Source organism: Perca fluviatilis, chromosome 21 (assembly GCF_010015445.1).
Source record: "Perca fluviatilis chromosome 21, GENO_Pfluv_1.0, whole genome shotgun sequence".
In the NCBI taxonomy this organism is placed as follows: domain Eukaryota; kingdom Metazoa; phylum Chordata; class Actinopteri; order Perciformes; family Percidae; genus Perca; species Perca fluviatilis.
The window spans coordinates 19,608,968-19,629,089 of NC_053132.1; the positions used below are offsets into that span (position 1 = coordinate 19,608,968).

The following is a 20,122-nucleotide window of genomic DNA, read 5'->3' on the forward strand; positions in this document are numbered from 1 at the left end:
CATTAAAGAAGAAAACCTCCTGTGAATTGATCTATGATAACAGATCAGTCAGATTATTAACAAATAAAAATGATATATGGTAGATACAGAAAGCAGAACTAAAAACCTATTGCTACTTTTCAAAAATGTATTTAAACCATGCAGTTACTTTTACTACAAAGTGAAAACAAGTGTCCTTTCTTTGAGTTAGGAGTTTAAAAAATGTACTTTCAAGAATCAAATGTTATGTTAATTGTCAGGATTTTTGTAGCTTTTGATAGTTTAAGAATATAGATTTGGAAAACTATACACTATACGTCTGGAAAAGAACTAGAGACTGTGGGGTATTTCTGATTACAACCATATAAACGCTGTGAAACATGATTTAACTGAATGGTCAGTCAGTATATCTCACTGCCATGACACCACCCTGTCTCTACTCCACTATCTTTCACAGTAGAAACAGACAAATAATCCCAACTGCCAACAGTTGTGTTTGGCCCCCAGATCAAACAGACATGGAGGAATTACTTCAGATCACACATACAAGTGGGTAAGAGGTGTTCGTGTGTGGGTGATTATACAAAAAGGCTTATACTTGTGTTCTGTCCTTGTGTGTTTGGTGTCTACTAGGTTGATGATCTATATTAACGCTGGGAAAACAACAGTGCAGTGTAAAAAGTTTAAAACCATTTGTCTGGTTAAAAAGTAAAAACAATGGGACAAAGTTAAAATAAGACCTGGCCCTGCTTCTGTACATTCAGGTGTAGCCTGGAGGACTGTATTCAAATGAAGCAGTGGAAGGTGATAAGCCACAATGGAAATTATGTTAACTGCTTGGAGTTAAAGGAGTGTACGAGGAACCAAAACGTAGTGTTTCTGACCCTTTTAACCCTTTAATCTCCTTGTACTCCTAGGCCGAATCATGTTAATAATTGTATCTTTTAATGGAGAAATTGTGAAGCAATTGTACTTTATTTGAGTATTTCTTTTTTATGCTACTTCATTTCCAATGGAAATATTTTATTTTTAACCCTAACCCTACATTTATTTAATAGCTGTACTTTTAGATTTTACCTTGCACAAAAAAACATTTGCTCAGTTTATAAAATATAATGCCCTGATACTGATTCAACTAACCAACAGTATATAGAGCAGTTAAAATTAAAAGTACTGCCATCAATGATAACGAGCTGATAATAAGAGATTGGAGCCATTCTAGATACTTTTTATTTTTAGTTATTTTTACTTTTAAGTAACATTTTAAATGCAATATTGAATTTTACTTGTAATGTATTTTCATAGTAAGCAATGCCACTTTTACTTAGTCCTAATAAATTATCTGAATATTTGTTCCACCACCAAGTGCTAGATTATCAAATAAAATGGTGAATAAATATTTGATTAAGTGCCTTTATTTTCTATTGGATATAGCATTTCTGGACATTGTGACATTGTGCAGCAGCAGCAGCAGCAGCAGCAGCTGCAGCCTGTGTGCACATTAAGGGCTGAGCTCAGAGCTGCAGGAGTGGGCTCGCTCTCTGATTGGCTGAACAGCGCTACGTGTACATCAGTCAGCTACAGGTAGCTCGCTTGTGACAGTTATCTGCGCGCGCGTGTGTGTCTGTCTGCTGTTCTCTCCGCTCTTTACTTGATATGATGATGCTTTGAATGACCGACTGCATGGTGGATGATTTTTCTGTAAACACTCAGCAGGATTAAAGTTAGTTTAACTTCCAAGGTAAGACTTTTTATTTTTATTTTGTTGAAAGTGTTTTATTAACTTTAATGGCTGCTGTGTGTGCACCATTTAGCCTTCATGTACAGTAGGCCTACTTCAGTGAACGAAACTGACTTTTGCCTGTTTATCTCATAACGGTTACAACACTAATGTAGGGGTGATTAAACTTGAGTTTAAAGAGAGGGATGTTGATTGAGAAATACCCTGGAGGTTTTTTTTGCTTCTTTTTATTGTGTGCACCAATCAATGTAAAACAGCTTTATCTATAGCAGTTTAAAACATTAGCATATTTGATGATGTGGTTGAAAGAAATTCCCATTGCTTGTGAACCCACTGGGGTGAATCTATTCAAATTGATTTGAATTTACAACTAACGCTACAGAAGATTTCAACGTCATGACTGACTTCAGGAAGTTCATTCATAAATTCAATATTTTAAGCTAAACATCTGCTGTTTGGTTAAAATGAAGTCAAAGAGCATTGAAGGTGAATGAGCTGAGCTGTTGGCTGGTCTCTGTGTTTTTTGTGAGTGTAACCTTGAAATGGGCATTATCGCAGGGCCGTGGGGATAAGAGAGGCGTAGATTAGCAGACCAACATCATGGAGTTTTCACACTGCAAGAGGCTGATACAAATACAACAAGATGCAGGGCTGTTTGAGTTGGAAAGAGGCTTATTCAGTATTTGGGGATTACTTGCTGACTGGTAGAAGACTGTATAAAAATACTTTCAGGACTTCATGTTAAAAGGCCACTTTTGTAAGTTTTTCTTCCTTTCTCTTAACATCCCCATCTTTTCTTCCAGGCCTGTTGAAGCTGTGAGAGCTACACTGTCAGAGAGAGAAAGGTGAAGGAGGCAGCAGGATGAAGTCCAAAGGGAAGGCCGTGAAACCATCCAGGAGGACCTGGACTGACCCTGAGCCAGAACTAGAACCAGACACAGAACCAGGTTCTAGTGAGCAGGAAGGCTCAGAGGCCTCTGTCCGGATCGGTGGCTCCTGGAGGGGGTCGCTGAGGGGCGGGGACGGCAAGCGCCAAGGAGGTGGAGGCCGGCGGCGCAGGCAACGTGGCTCCAGCACCAAAGAACGCAGCGTCCGCCGACTAGAGAGCAACGAGAGGGAGCGCCAGCGCATGCACAAACTCAACAACGCCTTCCAAGCATTGCGCGAGGCCATCCCCCATGTCAAGACCGACAAGAAGCTGTCCAAGATCGAGACACTGACCCTGGCAAAGAATTACATCAAAGCCTTAACCACGGTTGTCGTGGACATGTCAGGGGCCTGCCTGCCTGCTGGTGGGGTCCCCTCAGAGGCCAGTACTGCCAAGCTGCTCCAGTGCTACCAGCAGCACCTGGAGGAGGAGGGGGAGGATGATCTCACCCAGTACCTCACCCACATGCACAGCTTCAGCCAGCACAGCTAACGGTGGCTGTAAAGGTGGTTTGAGGACCAGGAGGCTGTCTCCAAGGCAGAGAGGTGTGGGGTTACCTTTAGGGCCAAATCTCAAACTTTACCCAGTTCCTTCAGGCGCGCGTCTCTGGGATCTGCTCAGAAAGTGGTTTTCTGTAGGAAATGGGTGCTGACCTCTGACAATAAACCCATGCTTGACCACAGCAAGAGGTGGGGCTGTCTAGAACTTACCTTTCATGCAAAATATGGAACGCCCTAGCAGACTGCACAGTGAAACGCAGATGATTCGTGGTTATGAAGGGTGACAAGACTCATTTGTTATTGTACTCAGAAAGGAAGGGCTAATCTTTCGCCACTCTTGTCTGTTTATTTCTCATCTTCTACGGCTTTAGCCGCATGGGGCTGGAGCTTGTTCTCTTTTGTGTTATCTTCCGATCTTCTTGTGTGTTTTCTGTTGTTGAGAAACCTGTTGAGCGTAGCCTTTAGTCATAACTGTCACATCCAGGATGAAAAGAAAAACAAGCAGCGGACATGAATATTAAAATGTGGAAGCTAAAAAGTGTTTGCTCATGACAAAAATCTATCACGCATTTTAGAACACTTGTCTTCTTACAGGTTGTGCACCCGTTAGCCGGAAGGCACAGATTATATTTAAAGTTTGTGTTATTTGACTTTTACATGTCTGGAGGCAGGACTTGGTAGTGAAAAGGATCAGGAGAAACTATTTGAGGAGTTATTATCAATAAACACATTTATTTATTGACAAGGACTGTTACTTTGACAATGCACAACACTTGAGAAATGTACTCCACAATGTCAACAGCACTGATGTGTTGCACGCTACAGTAACACAGTATGATGTTAGTTATTCACAGATAAAATAGACACATCTCTGTATACGTTCCACTTTTCCAAAGGCTGCATTATATTTAGACTGTATATTATGATAAAGGGGAATTTAGGCAGCTGTTAACATAAATTAATCCCTGAACGGATTCATCAGCGTGTTTAAGAATTTATTTTAATGGAAAACAAATTGTATTTTGAATGAATTGCTCTTTGGCAAATGTACAAACACTACTCCACATTTACGCATTACCATTTCAGCAACCACTATACTTATTAAATAATATATTTTTCAGATTTATAACAAAAATATAGTGGTTTTTTTGTAACATTTTCTTTGAATTGTCAGTCAGTCAGTCAGTCAGTCATTCTACTACCAACAGGAAGTAGACGGCATGCAAATGCAAACATTCTCCTGAGAAAGAGGAAGGTTCAGTTGTAGCATTTCAACCACAAGACTTTTAAAAGTAATCTGCACTTTTCCCTTATTTACATCACTAACCATTGCACATACTCCATGAAAACATAATAATAATATAATTTTAGAAAAAATTAACATCTTGCTAAAACATAAGACAACTGTTTTTACAAGGCAAGCAGCCACCACCACAGGTAAATAAAGCCAGTGCAGGTCTAGTTCCAGCTGCTACATGCTGGCTCCAAGTAAACACTCCAAGTGCATTGAAGTCAATGGGAAAACATTTAAATTTCTTACAAGAAGTTACAGTCTCAGTTGTACCAATAAAAACGGACTAAAGCTTACAGTATCTTTTGGTGTGCTTGCCCTGATTTACAGATGTCTCAGCCTATCACACTCAGGCTGTTTCTAAACTCAGCTTCACACAGGTTTCACTACATTACCCTAAATTGGATTTTCTGTCTCCAAATTGGCAGGATTGTTGCATGAAATACACCAAATTTAGGCTTCAAAAATTCCTCTCAGAAACCTATATGGAAATGCTGCATCCATGTTCTGTGGTATAACATTTTACAGATGTGTAAGATTAGCAGAAAAATGAATCAGCCTGTGGAGCCGGGATCAAACATCGTCCTGCATGCTCTAGTGGAACTTTAGGCATGGCTTTACTCTGTTGGAACATTTGTTAGCATGTCGCCTGTAGGCTAATATCAAAACATATTTCTTTTATTTTCTACAAGAAACAGCAGCCCTGGAGCTGACTGCAGCTAAGCAACTGTAATTTAAGTAGACAAATTCTTTCCCTTTAAAAAAAAATAATGCTCACCCTTCCATGTTCATATCGACCTTACGTGAGGTACTCTACACAGAAACTACAGAAACCAACAGAAACATCACAGCCTGATAAATAAATAAGGAAAAATGCATTAAGACCATCAAGTTCAATGTCAGTGACCAAAGACAAAGAGCAAAATTAGACAGAAATGCCCGCACAGTTTAGTAAAAATGAACAACATTTGGGTCAAAAGATTAAAAATCTCCAGAGAAAAGGAAATGGATTCAGGTCAGCAGTTTACGTTTTTTCTGAAAGTCCAAAAGTCCTAACTTTCTGTTACACTGACTGCAGTGATGTGAATACTAAAGGCTGTCCTCCAGAGTTTGGACTTGAATCAGCATCGCTGCTACTCCAGTGTTAAAAATAGAAGTACTTTCAAACAAAAACTACATACTACAAACTACATATTACTAGAAAGGTAATATGGTTTAAGATGGCTATGTACAGAATGTGTGTTTACGTGTGTGTCTAGCATCCCACAGCATCGCCGTTGACCGCCATGTTCCTGACAGGGAGGGGGCTCTGAGGGGCTGGGGCGGTCAGAGAGGGAAGACGGATGCGGGGCGGCTCCATTGAGTTCCCTCTCACTGTGATGTGGTCCCATCCACCCTAAAAGACAGGAAGAGAGAGAGAGAGAAATCAGTTCCAGGAACATGTCTTTGTGGCAAGTAAACATATTTACTCTCTGGCGTTAGGCACAAAAAGCACAATCCACTGTCTGCGATCTGATACAAAAACATTTTCTAACTAACATTACTACCTACATTCGGCAAAATAAAATATTTAAGACTTTTTAATACCCTGACAACACTGTTGTAGTACAGTTTAGTTTGTTAGGTGCATTACCCCAATGCCGTAGTCCCACGACTGTCCTTTAGGCTCCATAGGTTGGACTCCGAGTCGATGGCACACTGTTCCACAGCTCAGACTCTGGCTGCCCTGCACCTTGTCCGCTATGATCCACACCTACCCCACAACAACAAAACGACAAAGATCACCCATAAACAAACAAACAAACAAACAAACAACATGCAGGGTTGTTTATAACCTCAAAGTGGTATTTCTTATGGTGGAATGATGTGGTTTCCAAATAAAATAAGTTAGTGTAATACAGTGCTGGTGGTACTGACCTGGTCCAGAGGCCCTACAGACACCTTGCGTACATTATTAGAGATGTGTTCCCAGGAGGAGCCCTGAGGGTAGCTGGGGGTCACACCCTGCCGGTACCACAGGTTACCTGGACAGGAAATCCAAAACAGAAATATCTATTTGTTAAAATCAACGTCTGCAGAACAAGGTAAGCTCTAAATACAAATGCAATCGCTTTACCATTTTCATCTACAGTGTAGACTGATGTCCTCCCGACTGACACCTGCTTCAACTTCTGTTTGGCCGGGGAGGGGATGTGGTACCAACAGTCTCCTGCAGAGGGAGACACAACAACAAAATACTGTATGAGTGAAAATCATCTTTATTTGCAGCACTAGAATCTGACAAGTTTTGTTTCACTAACTCTGCTCATTTTTAAGTGAATCTAATGTTTTAGATCAGAGATCTTCAACAAGGGGTCCGGGACCCCTAAGGGGTTCTCAGAGTTAGTGCAGGAGCGCTAACAAATTATTGAAATTTTCTTTTCTTTTTTTTAAATTAAAATGTCTGAAAATAAACATTAACATGAATCCAACATATTATTAGCAAAGATAAATAGGCCTATAAGTAAGAATTTTTTTTTATAATTTACACAACATTTGATGATAGGTGGCCTATTGGTAGTCACTAAGGTAGCCATTGTAGGCCCAGTTTAATGTGCAATTTCATACAAAAGTAGTAGGGGTTCCCTGCTCCGTCTCTCTTTCAGCTAAGGGGTCCTTTGCCTAAAAAACATCGAAGACCCCTGTTTTAGATTCAAATCAGACAGTGGCAATGCATGACATTCTCTGGTCTTCCACACAGAGAATCAGAGTTTCTCCCACTGACCTGCCGGGCTCTGTGGAGAGACCGATCCCCTGTAAAAGGCAGAACCGTCCTTGGCGATAGCCCAAACCTGGCTGGCTGCTCCGATGGAGATGGACTTGAAAGGCTGGTCAGTCCCCACGTGGAGCCACGAGGATCCCTGAGAGAGCAACAAGAGGATGTTAGAACAATTACCTCCCAAGTACTTTTGAAATTGTCTTTTGTTGCAGCTACACTGGAGGTATCTTTGCATTGTCCATGTTTAGCCACTTATCAACAAGAATTAAGACGTAACAGATGTACTGCTGTACTCTTGTAACAAAGTCATGAATGATAACGGAGTCAAAAAAGCATCCATTAGGGCTCCGTTAGTCGAAAGCAGGACAATGTGGTACTGTTCTCCACAGCTGCAATGAGAACAGGAAAATGGCTTATGAGTTACTCACCAAATGGTGTTCATTAGGGTGTCTGTATTCGTACAGTAAATAAGACTCACAGCAGGTGTCAGTGTGGTGACTCCCAGTCGGCAGAGCACGTCTCCCTTGTTGCTGATCGCCCACAGAGGAACCACGTCCACGCTGCTCTGAGCTGCACACGGCAGAATGGTCACATCACTCAGTGATATAGGCGGAATCTCTTGCCAGGGTCCTGTGGTGGTCAATTTACACTTTCTGTGCAGGAGGAAAACACATTGCTCACAGGTGCCCATAACTGCAATTTCTGCAGCGAAACATGCTACCGGAGTATGAGATGTGGCCATAGAACCAAGGCACTGTTGTCAAATGTGGCTTACCTAATCAGGTTTGTCAGGCTGAAATAATCCTGCTAATTCTCATCCAGCTAATTTGGTCATTTGAAAACAGTTTGATGATTGATTTGATAATCCTGGATGAAGTTATTTTGAATAACAGTACACTCTGGATGAGTGATGATCATGTGACATTATCAAGATGTGAACCATCATCATGTCAACCATCCCAGCATGCACTGGGGCAATAATCCATAAGTGTCATTTTATGTGTTCCTGCATTGTTACTGTTACTGGTGTTATTTTGTTCTACATTGTTCTGCACAATGTTTCCACACTTTCATCACTGGTAAACAGTGAATATACAGTAGTTCGATTACGAGTCATGTTGGTACATCGTAGGTGGACTTTTCAGTGATAATCAGAAGTCTTTTATGAAAATGAAATCTTGCTAAAATCTCTTAAAATGCATCTTTAATTACACAAACAATTTTCAAAAAAATCTTTCAATGTCAAATTAAATGCCCTATGTTCTGGCGCCATTGGTCTTTTAACAGTCAGAATCTTTGAGTTGATTTTATATCTTTTTGCTCACAGTATGTAATTTGTAAGGCTTAAAAAGATGAATTGTACATATGCTCATTTTATTGTGTTCAACACCTTAATATATGTCACATCAGCTATACATTTAATACTATCTAGATTTAAGATCTATTGTAAAAACCTTTTTGTGATTCATTTATTCAAGTATTGCCTACTGATTAATCATTAAATGTATTTTCCCACACTGACCAAAGATCAACTCCTGCCAGACCGCTTTCTCTCTGCTCTGCTAAATCTATATTGAAACTGCTAATGTCATGTGCACTGGCCGCTCTCTGGCCACTGTGCACCTGCTGAGCAAATACATTGGAGAGACTTATATGACAGTGTTGCTTTTTATAGTACCTGGCCCATCGCCTGCGACGCACAAAGTCCTTTAGCGTTTTATATCCATGATATGACCTGCATGGAGAGATGGGGAATGGGAGGAAATAATTGCAGAAAAATAAATTAATAAATTAGAGTCCTAACTATAAGGGCAGCGTAGCTTGATAAACTGACACAGCAGGTGGGTTTGAGGAATGAATGGCAAATTAAACCTACGCTGGAAAATCAGCTGCGTATTGCCAGCCTTCTCTGTCTGTCCCCCCAGACACACTGTAGTCGATAGCCCAGTCAGACACCTGAAAACAGAAGGTATGGGAAGTGAAACACTGAACACATCTGTATTTCTGGCTACACACCTAGTCTGTGATAATTCAAGACCAAATATTTATAGTTTTGTTTCAGAATGGAAGGATTGTGGTTAATCTGTGCACTACAGGACTGGTTTCAGATCACCACAGGGCATTTCCTAATGTGCGTGTGTGTGTGTGTGTGTGTGTGTATTTACCCATGTCCACTGGGGCGAGGGGGGTTTCATATTTGTTTTTGTGCACTCATGTAGTCCTGATGCATCACTCCACATGTAACGGTCTGTAGGGAGCCCTCTAAATGAAACCAAACACTTTAAATGAGTCATGAGTGACTTTATACTTCAAATCAAATGTTTAAAAACAACATGGACATGTAGCATAGTAGTGTTTGTATTTGTTCGTCACATCATAGTGTTATATTAAAGGTTTAGACTAAATGTAATATTGCTCTGCTTAACTCAAAATTTGGTACCTAATCAAATTGCAGTGACAGGTAGTCTTAGAGAGATGCCGTATGTATTATGGTATTTGTCACATATTTCCATGACATGTAAAGTGTAAACAGTAAAAACAGAAATGCGTAGCCACCGCAATTTCATCGGTTCTTAGATTTGATAATCCAATTTTTTCACTGACTCCCTGGTGCCTATGTACAAACAGTCAGCCATATTAGCCTGGGAATTTCTGTGTTAAAAACATTATGCTACCAAAGAAATCAGTGCAAATATTTCAGCAACAGTTTCTACTGGCAGATTTATTTCACAGATGCCAGCTGTGAAAGTGAAAACTTCCCCTCCTTAACTTGGATGTCAACGTTGCCGGGAGCGAGCACTCTACCTGTTGGTGTAGCCGCTGACAGGGTTCCACCTCTGGTTCTCATAGATGTAGACACTCTTGGCATCCACCTGTGTGTAAATGTTATCCGTGCTGCTGGACAGTCCCTGGAAGATGCCTCCTCCATAGCCCCCGGTGTAGACCCAGGCAGTGTGGTCGTAGCCAATCCCCCACACTATGCCAACACTGTTGCACTCCACCATACGTAGGTGACCTCCAACCTGCCGCCAGAACCTGCACAAAAAGGGAAAAAATGCTTCATAAAGGCTGAGTAAATAAAAGACAATGTGGCCCATATTAGAAAATACAAATTTATAGAAAAGAAAAGAAAAACATATATACAGTTTATTCTTTTCACTCTTATTCTTACATGTGGTCGCAGGGTGTGGGGTAAGGCATGGCCTCCAGACTAGGAGAGGGCTCACTGACAAAGATGTCTCCTTTACAGGTGACCGACCAGATGGCCTGTTTGGAGGGAGGACCCTGGATCACCCGTGAGTCGCAGCACGAGTCACTCAACAACGCCAGCTTGAGACCGGTGAATGCAGACGGATGGGGTCGGAAAGGAAGGTAGAGAAAAATGCAGAGTGATTAAAAAAACAGAAAGAAAAGCAGAGAATGGTAGGAATTTGTGTGCAGATAATTTGGGCATCTAGATCACCTACAAGATTGGTATGCACCATTCTGGTTTTCTGAGAGTAAAAAAAAAAAGAAAAGGCTGTGCGGTATCCATACGTACCCAGTCATGCATCTCTAGCTCTGTGGCTGCTGCCAATCTGATTGGCCACCTCTGTTTGGTCCGCTCAGGAGTGTAGATGGCAAAAGAGTGTTTGGAGTCATTTAGCACAGGAACCAGGATGGTGACCTCATTGATGAAGGCATGCAGGTACTGGAGAGGGACAGCAGAGAGGGAAGAAGAGAAAAAAAGTAGATAGAAAGTTAGTAAACAGATGAAGAAAGGAGAAGGAGAGAGAAGAAGTATGAGTGCAAGAGAGGAACGGCAGTATTTATTCATTTATCCATTGTGTTAACATATACAGAGATTATGACAATCTGACCTTGACACTATCAAAACTATTTTCCTCAAGAAGGCTTATGAAACTTTCACATTTTGTATTGACAAAAGTCTAATTCACACAGCATCAACTTGAAAACACACACACACATCTTCTTCACCTTCTTCTCCTCATAAAAGTTGTAATAGATGAAGAGGATGCCGTCCTTGTTGCCCTCTGATCCTGAGAACTGCTCCAGGGCAAAATGAACATCTATCCACTTGTGTGGCTTCCAGTCTCTCCACCACTGCATGGTTCCCTTCTTTACCCACACAGACTGCATTGGGGGTAAGCGGCCAGGCAGAGGAGAGAATTAATTAGTGATAAATAAAAGACGGAAGAAATAGGTAGAAAAGAACAAATATCCTGAAGATCAAGTATAAAAGCTACTGCTGTGGGGCAGGTCACAACTTTGCTGCAGGTACCTGTTCTATGGCCTGTTCGTAATGTCTAAAATTATCTATCTCTCTTTTGGTCCTCTCACTGAGTTGCTCAAAGATTTGTCTTCGCCAGGCTGCCGTCTGGGCTGGGCTGACAGACAGACTCATCGACTGGGCTGACTGGACCATTGCTGGAAAGAACAGAAAGGAAAAATCAATAACTGAAATAAAGAAAAGAAAACTATATGGACTGATTATTTTTTACCTTAACTGCACCACAGGTTTCCTGCAGACATGGAATTAAAACGCAATCATGCCTTGGTTTTGGAGCTAAGATGTTACATGAATAGTCACTTGTAGTCAGGTGTTATGGAATATATTGTCACACCATTTCATACAGTGCATGGGTTGTAGTTTGTTTGTAGTTGGAGATCTCATTGACCTCCAAAACCTGATTCAACAATCAAAATACTAGATAGCGCTCTCATTTAACTCACATGAAGCATTCATTGAGCAGTTGAACCAGTTGAGTTGGGAGTGACTGTCTACAGAGCAGCCGCCTCCACTGACCCACGCCCACAAAGGGTGCTCATCTGCCCCATATGGGTCCTCCATGGCCAGAGTGTATGTGGCCACTGATGACAAGCTGCAGGTGTCAGCTGAGTCCACCACTGCTCCAGTCTGGACCGGATGGCCCTGCGCCTCCTCTAGATCCACATTACTCCACTGGGGGTCAAGAGGACCTCCAGACTGGCTAGGGGAAATAGCTACACCCGCACAGGGGGCTTTGATCTCTTCTTCTCCGGGGAAGTGTTCCTCCTCCAGAACAGCTGGACCAGCAGGAACGCCCTCTCTTGAGGTCTTTCCTGGTTCTCGGTCAGAGACGAGTTCAGAGATGAAGCTGTCGCTGGTGACTTTGGGGATGCGGGGTTTGGGGGTTTCAGTAGGTTGGTCGGAGTGGTCTGTGGGGGCATCAACAAAGGACTCTGGTGAGCTGGAGGCCACGAGGCAGCTGGCTCCATCTGTGGATCCTTTCTCTGTGTCCGATTCCACATCGCTCACTACTGACTGAGCACGCACCTCACCACAGAAGTAACATCCAGCACTGTGACATGGAACGAGAGAATGAGGAACTGAATCAATTCATTTCTGTTTTCCCAGCAAACATTTTATTCTGACATGATGGCCTGCACTGGAAATGTATGTCTGTAATCTAATTTAGCTGCTTACTGCCTCTTCCAGTGGTTACTGAACCCCGATTATATCAATTTAAGCACATGTGCAAAACAGTCCTGTCATAAAAAAACAGCAAATAATTATAATCATGTAATTATAAATATTTGGTGTGTTATTAAACCTTGACTCTTATATGAGTGTGATCTGTGTGTGGCTCTACAAATGTCAGCAGCCCACTCCCTAAAATGTTGACTGAAATCTGTCTACATCTGTGTGTGTGTGTGTGTGTGTGTGTGTGTGTCCACTGAGGCCTCTCCACCTCTGCAGGCTGCCTGCGCTGGCACTGGAGTGGGATCGGTCTCCGTCTCGGGGGACGGTGATGGCCCTCCAGGTTTTCCCACTCAATTCACTAGAGGTCACACCTTGTCGGAAGTACACCGCCCGATCCTCGGAGCCGATAGCCAACACCTACGCAGCGACAATAATTTGGTGACTTAAATATGTCCAATGCTAAGGTAACCAGCAGAGAGGAAGGTACGTGACATGCTACTTCCTAACAGTTTTACGCAGGGTGTGATGTCATGTGGCTGGAATTTACCTGGTCGTTGAGTCCGACGTTGATCATGATCATTTCTCCCACCATGCTGATCCAGCCGGAGCCACAGGGGTTGTGGGAGTTCACGCCACGTCTGAACCACACCTGGCAAAGCAAGAGAGTGGGGAGAAAAGTGCTCTTTAGCATAACACACATCTGCTTAAACACGTCTGGTTAATACCAATACTGGAAATTGCATTGATGAGTATTAGGAATAACTATAGAGTGAATCTATATATACACACACAGTTATGTAAAGGTATGTAAAATGTAGGAATGTATAATAATATGTAATAAACAATGAAGTAAGATATTGGATAATGGTAATACAAATAAGCAAACAACAATACTTAGTACTTATAAGCATTTTTATTAAAAGGTAGCTGGTATTTGTTTTGCAGCAGTAATCATGTAATCATCAACTAATCATGTTGTGCATCTTTCAAAACGTTTATAGTAGAATTTTCTTACTTTGTTGTCCTTGGTCAAAGCCCAAACAACATTGTTTCCCACGGCTACATGTGTGGCTCCCACATCCGGACTGGGAGAGTCCACCACCGCCCAGGAGGTACCTGACATGCAAAAAATATGATTCTCAAAAACGTACAATAAACACAATTACACGCAAACCACATCCTCCTCTAACCAGAGAGCCGGTGTACCTTTTGGGCAGTCCCTGCTGATGCCTTCTCTGACAATGAGCTGCCCCTCCCACAGCACTGCCCAGACCAGATCCCCCGGCCCGCAACTGATCTGGACCACCTCCCCGGGGATAGGGATGTCCTCCCAAAAAGAGCCCTCAGGATTGTGGTGATAGATTCCCTCTCTGAACCACACCTGGAGAGAAAAGAATGGGTGAGATTATCAAGCGTGATAGCAGGACAGTAAGTGAGAAGAGAAAATCTATCTGCATCAAGCAATGCAAATACAGTTGTTTATCTGACCAGACTGAGTGTGTGGTATTGCTATGGGCATTAACAAGATCAAAAAATAATTAAAACAGACACACAAACAGTATAACAAAGTCTGAAAATCCATTAGATTAGAGAAATTACATTTGATGCAGTTTATACAAATTATATTTTTACAATCATCACAGCCTTTATGAGCTGCATGACAGCAAAGGTTCAGTAGTACAAACTGCAAGATATGCTTCCATAGTTAGTTGGGCTCTATAAACTATGCTGTATTACTGTAATACATAATTTATTGATGGTTATTGCTCTTTCACAGTGGCAAATACCAGAAAATGTGGCCCAGCATGCATGAAAAGAGAGGACAGTAATGGACTATTTTATTAATACTGTCACTGACTTAATATATACAAATTAAAAACTAATCAAAGTGCATTGCCATGTATAACACAGGCTAATGTGGGTGTTGCATGTGTGTGTGAGCTGTACCTTGCCCTGCAGGGACACAGCCCACAGTGACAGCCGGCCCCTGGGCTCCTCGTTGATCTCCCAACCTCCACAACTGATGTCGCTGAAAGGATCTGGTAGAGTTGTCTGCTGTGGGGGGATCTGTCAGCACACAGACAGGGAGAGTGACACAAGTAAACAAACACACAAACACACACACACACACACACACACACACACACACACACAGACAGACACACACACACACACACACAGACACACACAGACACACACAGACACACACACACACACCTTAGCCCAGGTGTCCATGGCTTTGTACCTCCTGTAACGGAGCCATCGCCTGCGACGGACACAGGAGTTCCACTTCTTGTCTTTGGTGTAGGTGGCAGGAAAGTCAATAGCGTAGGTCCATCCCTGCAGATACAAAAACCTCAATCATTAAAACAAGGCAGGAATTACAAAGGCAGAAACGGATGCTGAAGTAAGGCAATGCAAGCAGTAAAATAATAACTACAAAATTCCGCAAGAAATTTTGACAGCGTGCCTACTACTTGGTGCACATCCGAGAACACTGGCTAACAGTAAATCTGCTGTTTGACACGTCCTACAGTAAAGAGTCTCCATGATAGGAGGAGGAGTTTTTGTTTTGTTATTCAGAATTTTTGAGAAACTCTATTCAAACTTTAAAATGTTCCACATATTTCATGTTTGGGATATAATGTACAGACTCAGAGTGGGGGATCCAACTGACTAAGTGAGGAGCAGCAGATGCAAATTTATTTTTACCTTGCTATACCATCCAGTTTTAACTCACATGCATTTATTTTATATCAAAATGTAGGGAATGTTGTGCCCTTTCTGACAATGTGCTTAGGGAGGCAAACAGACTTTCACATGAGGCACAGTGAGCTTCCAAGTGAAGCGGTGTCCACCAACTGCAACAATGCCTCCTGTATTAAATCATACAAGAAATACCAGGAGGAGAAGAGGAACGGCCCTTTTTGGACAGCTTTTGTCCTCACTTTTTTTTTTACACCACACACCTTCATTACACAGGATGTTCAGCAGGGTGTCATATCTCTCAGAGTATTAAAGATTAAGCGATAGGAGTTAGGTTTTTTTTAGCTAGAAGCAGGACTATCAAAAGGTGCACCAGAGCCTCGTCTCTGTGAAAACAGAAAATAATAATTACATGTCAGCAACCAGCACAAATGTTCCTACATTTTGACCAACCATGATGTATGAAGCGTGAAAACTGTAGGGGAGAGAGCAACTTGTTTGGAAAAAGTTCAGAGGATCGTACTGCAGCTTCACCCTCTGTCCTCCCCTCTGGCTCTCAACATTCCGTCCCCATACACACACACATTGGAAAATCTGAAACGGTCTGAAAATTGGACGATACATAAACTGTGATGTGGTAGGAAACGTGCTTGATATCAGAATGCCCATTCAGCCCAATAAAGGCCAAAGTCTTGTCTTCGATTTAAACGTTTAATTATTTTTCTACATTAAAGTATGGCGATAAAGTATGGCCCCAAAGAGGGATTGTTTTGAGCTATGTTAAGCGATTTCCCGAAGATTTCCCATTATTGTCAAGCGAAAATAATGCGCCGTTCTTTTTTCAATTTTCAATTTTGTGAAAACCGTGCGGCAAATCTCTTAGAAAAGTCAAACCACACCATTCCGATCATTACACACGTTTTGATGTATTCATCTGCATGTGTTGGCAACGCTCCGTGACTAGCTAGTAGCGGGACAAAAATGTGGCGAAAGATGAAGAATAATAAGTATGGAGGATAACAGTCATTGTGCACACTGAATAATAATTGGACACTCACCCCTTTCTCTGTGGGCTCACCCTCAAAGTTTTCATCTGCGTACCAGTCACCCTCCCACTCCCAGCTGTCAGAGGGAATACGGAAGTTGTCCAGAGGTTGGTGTTGCAGACCCGTGACATCACTCCACTGCCAGCGGTCGCTTGGCAACAAACGGTCTGAGAAACCATCAACGGGATTCCATCGCTGACAGAAAGACAGAGGTAGCACACACACACAGGGTAAAAGTAAGTGTTTTCCCCTGGTTTTGCCCCCTAATCCAATCCACATGCCTCCCCTTTGAAAATTGTACTGCCAATGAGCACTTTTAATGAGATCTACCCTGGAGAGGCAGTCACAAGATCAGCCACTGCATTGTACTGACATATTAACTAACAGCTGTGTGACAACAATGTTATGGTCCAGGACGTTTGCAAAAATTAACAGGAAGCAGGTACTTTTTCTACCATTTGAGTTCCACATACAGTATTTCACTGTATGTGGTATTTTTCTTAAAAACAGGTTCAACATGCTTCTAATGTGCTTGTGAGGGCACACAGCAGCTGACAGTGTGCTGGAGCTAGCAACAGAGGAAGTGGGACACTGCTGTATAATGTTACAATTACTTTCACTGTCACTCAAACAAAATTTTTTTTTTTTTTTTTTTTTTTTTTTTTTTTTTTTTTTTTTTTTTTTTTTTTTTTTTTTTTTTTTTTTTGGGGGAAATTCATTTTTTTTTTTAATTTAAATGTTGTTGTCTAGTGACCCCAACCAGCCACTGCTGAGCTGCCGTCACCCGCTTGAACTCCATCTGGGCATCATGGCACTGCTCCCACAGCTGCCCCGCCGTGGACAGGCTGTAGACCCGCCCGTACACATCCACCGCCCACAGCAGGGAGACAGGCATGGTGGTGCACTGGGAACCTGGGTGAATGAATGAAAATATATACATACATACTTTATTTAATCAGGAAATCCCATTGAGATCAAGATCTCATTTACAAGTGAGACCTGAGTTCAAAATGAAAATTCCAACAAAAATACAATCAAATAAAAATAAGAAATATTTAAATATCAAGACAGCAGTATGCAGGCGTAATTGGGAAAAAAATGTATACAATTGTTTCATACAAATAAGTTAAAAATGAAGAAAAATGAAAAACATATTAAAGAAAACCCATTGATAAAAAGTGCATTTTAAAATAACATTGATGCAAATACAAAGATGTATGACTGTTAGTACTATGTAAAATAGTCACAGTTAATACATCATAACATACACTATTATAGCTGCATAATTACAGTATGCCCAATGAAATTATTCAGGATGTGGTCATCATTTTATACAGATTTACAAATGTATCTTTGCATGCTGTGTGATCATGCCCTGAAGTTCAGAGGGTTTTAAAAATGCTTGTTATAATGAACCCAATGGTGTGTCAGCCTGGTCTGAAAAGGTTAAGGAGGAATGAGTCTGACAGAGAGCACTAAATAGATTTACTGGGCCAGAGAATTAAATTAGAAGCTGCAATGTTATAATAGAAAGAATTAGATGGAAGAATTACATTGGATTCTGTCGTAAAATAACATACAAAGAAACATTTGAAATTGGTAGGAGAAGAGAAGAGAACGACGTGATGGTGAGCCAGCGTGCAGCATGAACAATATATGACCTATAATCGTTTTCACATTGAAATCGCGATTTGAAAGAATGCGACCGCGATTAATCAAATCTGCGATATTTAGTTGAATGGTTGGTGTAACATTTGGTTTAACATTTTTTATTCCTGTTTTTATTTTTACTATTTTTTAATAAGATAAATGCTGGAATAATGTTACATATCACAGATTGTTAACAGAAATGTCCTATTTTCAGTGGATTTTTCATTTATTTTGTATTACTTTATTTAACATGATCGTAGAAGGCGCAATGTGTAGATGCTGCTATTTAACTGAGGCATACCAGAAATTTCTGTTTTCAGGAAAGTACTGAGATTTTTTATTGGATCCGATTCTTTAATGTGTGTGTGTGTGTGTGTGTGTGTGTATACAGTGCTGCTCATGAGTTTACTTTTTTTTATTTACAATTTCCAAAAGATGATTTTTTTTTTATTCCTCTTTTTAGTCAACTTTAGCATGGGTTCAAAAACTCATAAGTAGCACTGTATATACAGCACAATATATCTATTGTATGTGAGTTTTCTTATATAATTTGGGTAAGCAAAAAGCATGACCTCTAAACCAATGCTAAAAATCTCACTTGGAGCAGAGCTGTACACATTAATCAGCACCGTCATGTGTTGAGGTGGCAATGAGGCATGGCTCACTGTTTTTTTGGTTTGTTTACACCACTTTACTTACCCAGTTCTACATCCTGGACAATGTCATCACAACATTTTAGCCTGCATGGCAAATGTGAAATGCCATTTGATACAGTCTAAACAATGCAGGAGTTGCTAAAAGCTTGCTGTTAAGTGGTTTCAATTTCACAACGTTGCAGGGATGCTGCTGCTAAAAGGCGTAGCTATGCGCTAATACCTGTCACCTACATTCAGTATGCTGTATATTCAGCTCATAATGATAATAACTACAAAAACAGAAAAACGTAAGGACACAACAACGACAGTAACATAAACAGCATTTTTTTTTTGCAATTTGCGTGACGCTTGTCAGCATTACTGTATAACAAGCTATGTAGCTGCATAAGCACTGTGCGTGCCAACGACACGAGCTACAAATTAGCATTACTACCGCAGGTGTGAATGACAGGAGAGTGAAATGTAGCTGAGCTATAATTCTCCAGACAAACGCACGCTCCTCGGACAGTAAAAGCAGATTTAGTCTTTAACGACAACACTCATCTTGCTTTTGGTACAGGCTTACAGGCTTAACGTTAGCACTCTAGAAATAGCAAATGAACAAGAGTTCAAACACACCAACCTTGAGCTGCCTCTCATAAACCGTCAAACGGCGCAGGTGGGGTGTCCCCGCTGTTCATTCAGCGAGTAGAGATGAACGAAAAGCTGTCTAAATCATAAAGGGGTACCCTTTGATATTCACATCATAACAGCTCTCCTCGTGAAACAGGAAGTGTTGCTTTTTCTTTATTCCTATTGGCTGTTTCCGCGGCAGCAGACGTTTGTAGCTTAAAAAGTCAGCAGGTGGCGCTGCTGGCTTACAAACTGAACAGACGATCATGTTTAGCTATGGAAAGTAACATTCGCTCAAATACTGTACTGAAGTAGGCCTACAATTTTAAGGTAGGGCCTGACCCTGATGTGTATTCCTTCCTTACTTAACGCTTACACTATTACATTTTTGTTAGCCTCCTTTTTTCCATAGTTTTATCATATGAGTGTGAAAGTTTTCTTTGGATCCTTAATGTGTGTAATCTTACAGCACATGCCTAAAACAAACTGCTCTTTTTCTCAGTTGATATATATTTCTGTTTCTCTTACAGTCTTTTTACTGTTTATTAAATGTCTGTATGGCGATTAGTTTGATACTATTCGACTATGCTTCTAAAATCACAGAATTTAAGTAAAAACAGGTCATCATTTTCATCCCAGTCTTTTTAAGCAATATCTACCAACAGGCCGTGGTATGTTGTGATTATATCAAAGTTAAAGGTCCCATGGCATTATAATGTCACTTTATGAGTTGTTTTAACATTAATATGAGTTCCCCCAGCCTGCCTATGGTCCCCCAGTGGCTAGAAATG

The 20,122-nt window shown here is 41.2% G+C and overlaps 2 protein-coding genes across 3 annotated transcripts; one reads left to right on the top strand and one right to left on the bottom strand.

Annotated features, from left to right (window-relative positions):
• The first annotated feature begins 1,422 nt into the window (after positions 1 to 1,422).
• bhlha15 (basic helix-loop-helix family, member a15) lies at positions 1,423 to 3,823 on the top strand. The gene is made up of 2 exons (XM_039788619.1): positions 1,423 to 1,720; positions 2,524 to 3,823. The coding sequence occupies exon 2, from the start codon at positions 2,583 to 2,585 to the stop codon at positions 3,138 to 3,140; it is 558 nt and encodes a 185-aa protein (XP_039644553.1). The 5' UTR covers positions 1,423 to 1,720; positions 2,524 to 2,582; the 3' UTR covers positions 3,141 to 3,823.
• Positions 3,824 to 3,860: 37 nt separating this feature from the next.
• Positions 3,861 to 19,508, bottom strand: tecpr1a (tectonin beta-propeller repeat containing 1a). Of its 2 annotated transcripts, XM_039788618.1 has the most exons (25): positions 19,342 to 19,508; positions 17,178 to 17,325; positions 16,960 to 16,964; positions 16,426 to 16,676; positions 14,879 to 15,001; positions 14,609 to 14,728; positions 13,868 to 14,042; positions 13,677 to 13,777; positions 13,209 to 13,310; positions 12,930 to 13,078; positions 11,932 to 12,539; positions 11,480 to 11,625; positions 11,176 to 11,331; positions 10,739 to 10,888; positions 10,370 to 10,527; positions 10,003 to 10,233; positions 9,363 to 9,459; positions 9,074 to 9,153; positions 8,876 to 8,932; positions 7,676 to 7,850; positions 7,204 to 7,339; positions 6,556 to 6,648; positions 6,357 to 6,463; positions 6,073 to 6,192; positions 3,861 to 5,835 (listed from the first exon to the last, which is right to left on the bottom strand). In XM_039788618.1, the coding sequence occupies exons 2-25, from the start codon at positions 17,306 to 17,308 to the stop codon at positions 5,695 to 5,697; spliced, it is 3,612 nt and encodes a 1,203-aa protein (XP_039644552.1). In that variant the 5' UTR covers positions 17,309 to 17,325; positions 19,342 to 19,508; the 3' UTR covers positions 3,861 to 5,694. The 2 variants fall into 2 exon arrangements, with proteins under 2 accessions (XP_039644552.1, XP_039644550.1); XM_039788616.1 differs by lacking the exons at positions 16,960 to 16,964; positions 17,178 to 17,325; positions 19,342 to 19,508 and having other exon boundaries at positions 14,907 to 15,001; positions 16,426 to 16,562.
• Between the last annotated feature and the right edge of the window lie 614 nt (positions 19,509 to 20,122).

Coding starts and splice junctions, on each gene's coding strand:
- bhlha15 (XM_039788619.1), top strand. CDS start 2,583: ATGAAGTCCAAAGGGAAGGCCGTGAAACCATCCAGGAGGACCTGGACT.
- tecpr1a (XM_039788618.1), bottom strand. CDS start 17,308: ATGCCTGTCTCCCTGCTGTGGGCGGTGGATGTGTACGGGCGGGTCTAC. Junction 13,311..13,676: donor CTTTGACCAAGGACAACAAA/GTAAGAAAATTC, acceptor TTGCTTTGCCAG/GTGTGGTTCAGACGTGGCGT. Junction 9,460..10,002: donor GTCAGCGGCTACACCAACAG/GTAGAGTGCTCG, acceptor GGTTTCATTTAG/AGGGCTCCCTACAGACCGTT.